General features: G+C 40.3%; 1 protein-coding gene across 1 annotated transcript in view; it reads left to right on the forward strand.

Moving 5' to 3' along the window:
• The window catches only part of CBFB (core-binding factor subunit beta), a gene marked incomplete at its 5' end in the record, with an annotated part of 63691 nt that overhangs the window by 39735 nt on the left and 14239 nt on the right, over positions 1-9717 (forward strand). The window contains 1 exon segment of the mRNA XM_006155581.3: positions 2733-2859. Coding sequence (XP_006155643.2) covers positions 2733-2859 — 127 coding nt within the window.

Raw genomic sequence — 9717 nt, forward strand, 5'->3', positions numbered from 1 at the left:
CCTTAGTTAGATTATATGTTATATATTTATTTCTCCCTCTAATTTTCCTCTCTTGCACTTGAGTCTAATTTTATATTAATTCATTAGTTTTTTGTTCATGCCCTCTAGACCCAAAGCTCCATAAGGAAAAGCACCAGTTATTCTTTCATATGTATCTGCAGTACCTCACACGGTGATGTGGACATAATAAAAGGTCAATAAATATTTGTGGAATAAATAAAAAAGTCAATTAATTAATACACAGGGCAGAAGGGGTATCCTGTCATCAGCAGATGTGTCCCAGTTGTTGCCTGACTAAATTACAGAAAGTCCTTGGGAATTGGAAACAGTATTTTTTTGTAGGTACCTCTGACTTACATATGCTGCGAACATTGTATGTATGTATAAGGACATTTATTGGAATGTGTGAATTTTATGTATTCCTAAGTGCTTACTAGCTAGCACTTACTGAATGCTATCAGGTAATATGCTTAAGCACTTTTTATGTCTTGTGTCATTTAATCTTTACAACAGTCTCATGAAGTGTTACTATGCCTGTTTTACTGTAAGTTTACTGAAGCTTAGAGAAATGAAATACCTTGCCCTGGTAAGGGCATCATAATGGGAATTTGATCACACCTGTCAGTTCCATTTAAGTTAGAGACATTATGTTGCTAAAGTTTAAAGTATTTAAAAAGCTCTGCTAACAGTGACAAATAAAGGACTTATCACACAAAACAAGATATCCTACAGTACGTAGTTCAGGCCTGGTATTAATCAAAGACCCTGGGTCCTTCCATCTTCCTGCAGTATTATACTCAGTGTATGACTACATGTGCATTATTATGTTTGCAAGAGGCCATGCTTTTGTCTCGTTGGCCAAAACTGAGTTATATGGCCACCCAGGCTGCAGTGAATCTGAGAAAGTGAGTGCTGGTAATGTTTTGGGCCATGTAGTTTTTTCAGTGTACCATTGAAAGTGTGAGTATTTGGAAATGTATGACTGCAAGGTTGAACATCATCAGCTTTAGATGGTGAAAGGACTTTTTAAAGTCCAGGGCAGGGTGGGGGGCACGGAACAACTGTGGTCAAATTGTGTTTTAAAAGGCATGCTCTGATGGCTGTGTGGTGGGTTGGGGTGGGACATGACAGAATGGAAATAGGAAGAGACTGTTTAAGAAACTTTTGCAGTAATGTAGGTAAGCTCTTAGGGGCCTGAAGTAGGAAAATGTTTATATGACTAAACAGGGAATTGAGGATTCCAAAAATTTGTGGGAAGGGGGCCAGTGGGTAGCATGGTGGTTAAAAAGACTGGATCTCACACGGCCAACTGCGGTGAGTCCTGGACCTGGCAGCTTGAGAGACATGCTTGGCACATGTGCATGCATGCCCAAAATCCTGAGAGGAGAATGGAGGAGAAGAGATTGCGGCCTGGCCATCACTCCAGGAACGGTAATTTCTCACTTTCTCTCTCTGTATGTCTCTGTCTCTGCCTTTAGTGAGCATATGTGCCCTATAGCAAAAACTGAAAATATGTGGATGGTCAAATGGGTAGGATGCAGTGGTCGATTAACTCTGGGGGACAAGAGTGAAAAGTCAAAGATTGCTCTTGTTTCCAGTAGAAGTAAATGAATGGGGCCATCAACCAAGACTAGATTTCCTTCATGTGCACATCTTTATCCATTACCTGAGAAAGGTTAGGGTAGATTTGTTATATATTCCAAATACTATTTTCTTAATAATTTCTCCTGAAATTTTATTTGCTTTTTTGTTGTTTAGAAGTTTCTAACATTTGTATAGTCAAGTTTGTTAATCTTTTATATTTCTATATTGGTGTCAAAGTCTTTGCAAATGATAAAAATATCACTTTTTTTTTCGTGTACTTCTGTGGTTTATTTATTTATTTATATTTATTTCCTTATTATTTGGAGAGTTTTTTGCAGTAGGGTGTGTATGCCCGCTGAAGAGACAGAGAGAAAGTGAGAGATCACCACCTGAAGTGGCTGGCCATACTGCAGTCCCTTCTCCTCCAGTCTCCTCCTGAGATTTTGGGCATGTACGTACAGGTACCCAATGTGAGTTTCAAGCCACTGGGCCCCAGACTCTAACTGCAGCCGACCATGTGGGAGTCTAGTGCCTTAACCTCTATGCCATCTGCTGGCCCCAGTACCTCTGTGATTTAAATATTGACTTGAATAGGATTTTATTTTGGTGAGTAGGCTAAGATAAAGAAAAGGGAAGAACGTTTTCATTTGTTAGAATATGATTGAACATAATGACTGTTTCACAATGTAAAATGAAAATACTGATTTTGTTTTTTATTTTTGTTATAAAAGTACCTTTGACCTTTTTTATGGTATTGATGTTTTAAGAAATATTTGGTTAGTTGTTTCCTTCAGAAAATAAGGCATCTTGGGAACCAGGAGTTAGTGTAATGGCTATGTCGCTGGACTCCCATGTAGTCGACCATGGTTCGCGTCCTGGACCTGGTGGCTTAAAACTCAGGCCGGGCGCATGTGTGTGCGTGCCCAAGATTCCAAGAGGAGAATGAAAGAGAAGGGATTGCGGCGTGACCATCCCCCCTGAGGGGTGATTTCTCGCTTTCTGTCTCTATGTCTCTCTCTGTCTTGCCAGCACACGCGCCCTATAGCAAAAACCTCTCCAAAAAAAAAAAAAAGAAAATAAGGCATCTTTAAGTTTAAAAGTTTTATTATAAATCAAAATTAAAATAACTGTTTCTTATATCCTGACAGCAGGAGGATGCATTAGCACAACAGGCCTTTGAAGAGGCTCGGAGAAGGACACGTGAGTTTGAAGATAGAGACAGGTCTCACCGGGAGGAAATGGAGGTGAGAGTTTCACAGCTGCTGGCAGTAACTGGTTAGTACTTTCCCCAAACTCTCAGGCTGTTTGTGATGTTTGTGCAAGTGATGTTTAATAGTTTAATTTTGTCTTTCTTTTTTTAAAATGTACTTTCTGTGTTTATTAAATGTATTGCTATAAAAAAAACTTGTTCTAATTTAAGGTTATACATGAATTCCACATTTACTTGTCTTCCTAGAAATCATTTATTATAAAGGGAATATTTTCTCTTAATTAATTTACCTAAATATCTTACCTTTTTTTCATATTGTATAAATTACCTTATGTTAGCAAAGAATACCTATTTTTAGAACATTAAAACTCTTTGGGGGACCAGCAGATGGCATAATGGTTATGTCGTTGGACTCACATGTAGTTGACCACGGTGTGAGTCCCACAACTGGTGACTGTGAGTTTTTTCACACTGGACATGTGTATGTGTGTGCCCGAGAAGAAAACGGAAGAGAAGGGATTGCGTTGTGGCCATCCTCCACTGGGAGATGATTTCTCACTTTCTATCTCTCTGTCTCTCCAGTGAACACATGTGCCCTGTAGCAAAAACCTCTCCCCTCCCCCCAAAAAAGTTGATGTTAGGTACTTAAGGTAATCAAATTAATGGAGACAGAGGTAGAATATTTGTTGCCAAGGGAAATGGAGAGTGGTGGTTAATAGGTGTAGAGTTTCAGCTTTGTAAGATGAAAAGAGTTATAGAAATTAGGGGCACAACAGTGTGACTATTCTTTCTTTTTCTTTTTTTTTTTTTTTTGAGAGAGTTTTTTGCTATAGGGCACGTACACTCACCAGAAAGACAGAGACAAAGAGATAGAAAGCGAGAAATCACACCCCACCCCACCCCCCGGGGGAGATGGCCACTCCGCAATCCCTTCTCCTCTAGGGATCTTGGGCTCGCATGCACACGCACCTGACGTGAGTTTAAGCCACCGGCTCCGCTCCATGGGAGTTCAGCTACATAGCCATTACGCTAACTGCTGGTCCCCAGTGTAACTGTTCTTTTTTGGAGAGTTTTTTTTGCTATAGGGCGCGTGCACTCGCCAGACAGACAGAGACAGAGAGACAGAAAATGAGAAATCACCCCCCAGGGGGATGGCACGCCACAATCCCTTCTTCTCCATTCTCCTCTTGGGATCTTGGGCATGCACACACACGTGCCTGGCGTGAGTTTTAAGCCACCGGGTCCGGGACGAGAACCACGGTCGACTACGTGGGAGTCCAGCGACATAGCCATTACACCAAATGTTGGTCCCCAGTGTGACTGTTCTGAAGGCCACTAAACTGGTACTTAAAAATAAGTGAGGGTCTGGCAGGTGGCAGGTGGTCTGGCCTCCCACATGGCAGGTGGTCTGGCCTCCCACATGGCTGACTGTGGCAGCTTGCTTTTTCACCTTCTCTCTCTTTCAGGTCAACTTCAAAAAAATAAAATAAAGTAATGATAATGAATAAAATAAAATAATTAAAAAAAAAAAAAAGTTAAGATGGGCCCAGTAGGTGGCATGGTGATTGAGCTGCTGTACTCCTACCAACCACTGTTTGGGTTCCCGACCTGGTGGCTCACTTTTTCACTTTCTCTCTTTCTCCCTCTGTCTCTTTTTCTCTTGCTATCTCTCTCTGGTGAATGCATGTGCCCTATTGCAAATTCAATAATAATGATGATAAAATTAAATAAATAATTATTTTACAGTAGTTATTTTATATTTTATATTTTATATATTATATATAAATATATTTAACATAAAAGAGTGTGTTGTGTACCCACTTGTGTGTACACCAAGACAGTGGTTAAGAGCCTAGACTATAAAGCTAGACTCAGCATCTAAATTTGGCTTTGCAACTTTGTTGCCTCAGACAACTTACTCACCTTTCTGTGGCTGAGTTTCCTCCTTTACAAAATAGGGATAATAATCGTGGCTAGCTCCTGAGTTTTCATGAGGATTAGGTGAATTACATCCATGTGAAGTTTGGATTTTTTTTTTTTTTAGAGGTTTTTGCTACAGGGCGCCGTGCACTTGCCAGAGAGACAGAGACAGAAAGCAAGAAATCACCCCCCAGGGGGAATGGCCACGCTGCAATCCCTTCTCTTCCATTCTCCTCTTGGGATCTTAGGCATGCACGCTCACACGCCTGGCTTGAGTTTAAGCCACCGGGTCCAGGACTCAAATCACAGTCGACTACATGGGAGTCCAGTGACATAGCCATTACACCATCTGCTGGTCCTCCATGTTTAATTTTCAAATGTATAATACACACTTGTTATTCTGAACCTTTTTGTTCATGTTGTTTATTCTCTGTTGTAGAATATAGTACTTTTACTGTCCACTCAGGGCCCAGTTTAACCGTTATCTGTCAGGCCCTTCCTCAGTAGTCCTGTTAGTCTTTCTAGTTTGTGCAGTAAACTATCAGGGAAAGTAATGATCATTTTTGAATAGAAGAACAAAGAAAAATATGTTATGATTTTTCTGACAACCCAATAGCGTTTATTTTTACGAGTGTTCATATTGAACAACATTTTGAAACAACCATAAGCATTCTCCATGTCACGTGTGTGTACCCAAGATCCTGATGACCTAGAGGACTGGGGGAAGGGAATTGCAGCATGCTAAGGTCCTAGAGAATGCTTCTTTCTTTTTCTCTCTCCTCCCCTCTCTCCATCCCTCCCTGCCTCCTTCTCCCCCTTTGTCTCTCTGTCTCATGTGTATGCATGTGTTCTCTATCATGAATAAAAATAAAGCTAAATTTTCCTGGGGCCAGCAGGTGGCATGGTGGTTAAGGCACTGGACTCCCACATGGCTGACCATGGTTCAAATCCTGGACCCAGTGGCCCCTGAATATCAGCACAGGTGCATGCTAACTCAAAATCCCAAGAGGAGAATGGAAGAGAAGGGATCATAGCATGTCTATCCACCCAGGGGATGCTTTCTTACTTTGCTTCTCACTGTCTCTCTTTGTTTCTCTTGGGCAAGCACACAATACCTTGTGGCAAAAACCTCAAAAAAAATTTTTTTTTAGTCCTTCACTTTATTATAATCCCATAAGATGATGTACCTTATTTGTAAATCTCTCACATTACCCACTATACATTGTGTTTAGTTGTTTAATAGATATTTTCAGAAAACAGCTCCTTTTCTGCCTATCTGAAAACTAGAAGTACAGATTCATCTATAGGAGAGTTAAGTATATACATATATGTAATATATATTATAATATACATGATATGTTAGTCTCTGGAAAGATGTTAAATGTTTGTAGTTTGTTGGTTTGTATTATAGTTAGGTAAGTGATAAACACCAACTGTTTTGTACCAGATTCTGCAGTAGGGTCTGAAAAAATGTAGATGAAGATGCATGGTTCCTGTCTTTGAGTAGCTTTCAATCTTAAGGGAAAGTAGACACATAAACAGGTCATTGCAGTGACCTTGAACAGTATCCACACACATCAGGAGTTCAGAAGGGTCCAGCAGCAGGCTAGGGGAAGGGGCACTTAAATCTGCCTCTGCTTAGAGATTTACAGGAAAATGCACTCGCAGGGATTTGGACAGAGTGTGAGTTTGCCAGCTGGAGAGGCTGGGGAAAGCATTCCGGGCAGGAGGAACAGTGTCTGCAACAGCATGAGAGTAAGGGAGCTTGCCAGTCAAAGGACATGGTTGGCTGGTCTTTCTGGGGCGAGCTACCATGGCCTTTAAATGAATGTAACAATTGTTTTCTAAAAAGTGCTGTTCTGCTACATTATATTTGAATAATAACTATTTGACTGTTAATGAAACAGTTGGTAGGAAGTGTTTGGTTTTATTTTATTTTAAATATAATTCTAAATTGAGTAAGAGTCTATTCCAAATTGTTAGTTTGGTTTTTCTAACTTATAATGTTGTTCCTTGAAGAAAAGAATTTTGGTCTGGGAACCAGCAGTTAGCGTAATGGCTATGTCGCTGGACTCCCACGTTGTCAACCGAGGTTCACGTCCCAGACCCGGTGGCTTAAAACTCATGCCGGGCGTGTGTGCCCAAGATCCCGAGAGGAGAATGGAGGAGAAGGGATTGCGGTGTGACCATCCCCCCTGGGGGGTGATTTCTCGCTTTCTGTCTCTATGTCTGTCTGTCGGGAGAGTGCACGCGCCCTATAGCGAAAACCTCTCAAAAAAAAAAAAATGGTGTTTGAGTTATGTGTGCATGAACCAAAATTGATAGAGGTGTCAAATAATTTGTTGCTTAGGTCGATTGTTTCCTGTCAGGTTTTTGTCAGTAATCAGGAGCATGGGCTTTGTAGTCATGTGAAGCTGAAATTCATGCTCCATCACTTGCCCTTCTCTCTTAAGCCCCAGTTTTCTTGTAGAAATTGTTTTGAGCAGTAAATGGGAAAATGCTTGTGAAGCACTTAGTATCATGCTTGGGTATGTGTATGCCAACAGTAAATAATAAGCTCTACAATACTTCTTCAGCACTAAACGCTCTGCCCCAGTGCTGGTTCCAGTTAATTTAATTATCTGGCTAACAAGAACATCCTTTCAGTTCTCTAAATGTATCAGGGCACTTTTCCCTGCATTATGTCCTAGAGCTCAGAGAAAATGGTTAAATTTTCATGAATGATTTAAGATTCTGTAATCCCTTTTGGCAGTAATCTAAAACATCAGTTCTTTTTTTAATTTTTTTTTTTTTTGAGAAGTTTTTGCTAGAGGGCACGTGCGCTCACCAGAAAGACACAGATAGAAAGCGAGAAATCAGCCCCGAGGGGGGATGCTGCAGTCCCTTCTCCATTCTCCTCTTGGGATCTTGGGCATGCATGCACATGCGCCTGGCATGAGTTTAAGCAGCTGGGTCCAGTTCTTAAAGAGAACTATCATCTACAAAATTGGGCTTGCATATCTTTTGGCACTTTACATGTATGTATTTTGCTCTTTCTCTCTTTTTCCTAATTTTCATTAAAAAAAAAAAATCCTTAATTTGGGCCAGCAGGTGGCATAGTGGTTAAAGTACCAGATTCCCACATGGCCAACCATGGTTCAAATCCCAGACCTGTGGATGTGTGTGCCCTGAAATGCTGAGAGGAGAATGGAGTAGAAGGGATTGCAGCTTGGCCATCCACCCTGGGGGGATAATTTCTCACTTTCCCTCTTCTCTCTGTCTCTCTTTGGGGAGTGTACAAACCCCTAAAATGGCAAAAAAAAAAAAAAAAAAAAAAACCCTTTAAAAAATTCTTAATGTCAGTTTATTTTCTTACAAGCTACTTTCTTTTTCCTTAAAGGAAAACATTGGAGAAGAATTGTTTTCCTCCTATAATTCAAACATCTTTAGGAATTAAAACATCATCTAACATTATTACAGTCATTGAAACTGAGACTCAGAAAAATTTACTTGCTCTCAAATAGTTGGCTAATAGAAGAAAAAGTAAGGACAAGTAAACTTTCTAACCAGTTTTCCACAAATACAGCCTAACACTGGGAAATTTATTTCCACACCACCCACAAAGATGATTAAATTGAAAAACAAAATCTACCCTAAAGTTAGAAACCATTTTGCCTGGAATAGAAAAGGCTCAGACAGAAAAGAATCATAATGGCGCCAGTGGGTGGTCTTGATGCCTGACTGGAGATAAGGGCCAGAGAACAGGGGCAGTGACCCTGGCAGCACAGGGGCTGAGGGATGGATGTCCACCACTATGGGGCTAACCTCTGTGGCCTCCAGCCCTGCTGTGCTAGACTTGTCATGGCAGTGTTCATGAGCATTTCATGCATTTAGTACATGTATAATGTTTAAGTTATCAGCAGTGGGAAACAGAACTTGAAGTGTTTTCTGTGCTAAGGGGTTTTGATTTTCACCAGTGTCTTTTTATCCAAAATCAGTGATAAAACTCTTGGGTTGTTTCCATTTTATCATCAGTAAAATTTAGAAAGTTTGCAATATATCAATCATTTAGCATTTTCTTTTTCTGAAAAGACTATTTTAGTAGTACTTTTTTTTTTTTTTTTTTTTTTTTTTTTTTACCTCTCAGGTTATAGCAGATTATTAATTTGGCAAATGAAAAACTGTAGTAAAATGAAAAAACATTATTTTAGTACTCTTGACTAATATTAAGTCATTAGTGAACAAGAAAATAAATGCAAAAGCTACAGAATACCATGTATATTATCTTATACCATGTGGATATGTATTTTTGTAAAGGAATGCATTGTTTGGATTACGTAATTGTTGTTTGGTTGTATATGTAAGAAACTGGAACTGGAAACTGGAGGGAGACCTAGATATCTGGGATACAGAACAGGAGGGCTGCTAGAGTTCATGTATATCTTCTGTACCTTGTGAGTTTTGTTTTTGTATTTTAGATTTTTGCTGTAGCATACGTGCACTCACCAGGGAGACAAGAGACAGAATATGAGAAATGACGCCTGGTGGTGAGCGCTGCGGGGGATGGCTATGCCACAGTCCCTTCTCCTGCCGTCTCCTCTTGGGATTTTGGGCACACATTCACACACTCATTGCGTGAATTTCAAACCACTGGGTCCAGGACTAGAACCGCAGTCAGCCATGTGGGAGTTCAGCAACATTAATCATTACTCCATCTGCTGGTCCCACCTGATGAATTTTGTATCACACATGTCTTATCTATTTAGGAAAAGAAAGAAAATTTGCTTTTAGTTTTGACACACAAAAACAAAATACAGGAGATTCTAAAACTCACGCTGGCATATAAGCTGTTTTTTCTTTTTTCTTTTTTTTTTTTTGGAGAGGTTTTCTCTGTGGGGCATGTGCGCTTGCCAGACAGACAGAGACAGACATAGAGACAGAAAGCGAGAAATCACCCCCCAGGGGGGATGGCCACGCCGCAATCCCTTCTCCTCCATTCTCCTCTCGGGATCTTGGGCACGCAT

Source organism: Tupaia chinensis, unplaced genomic scaffold (genome assembly GCF_000334495.1).
Source record: "Tupaia chinensis unplaced genomic scaffold, TupChi_1.0 Scaffold000463_1, whole genome shotgun sequence".
Taxonomy (NCBI): domain Eukaryota; kingdom Metazoa; phylum Chordata; class Mammalia; order Scandentia; family Tupaiidae; genus Tupaia; species Tupaia belangeri.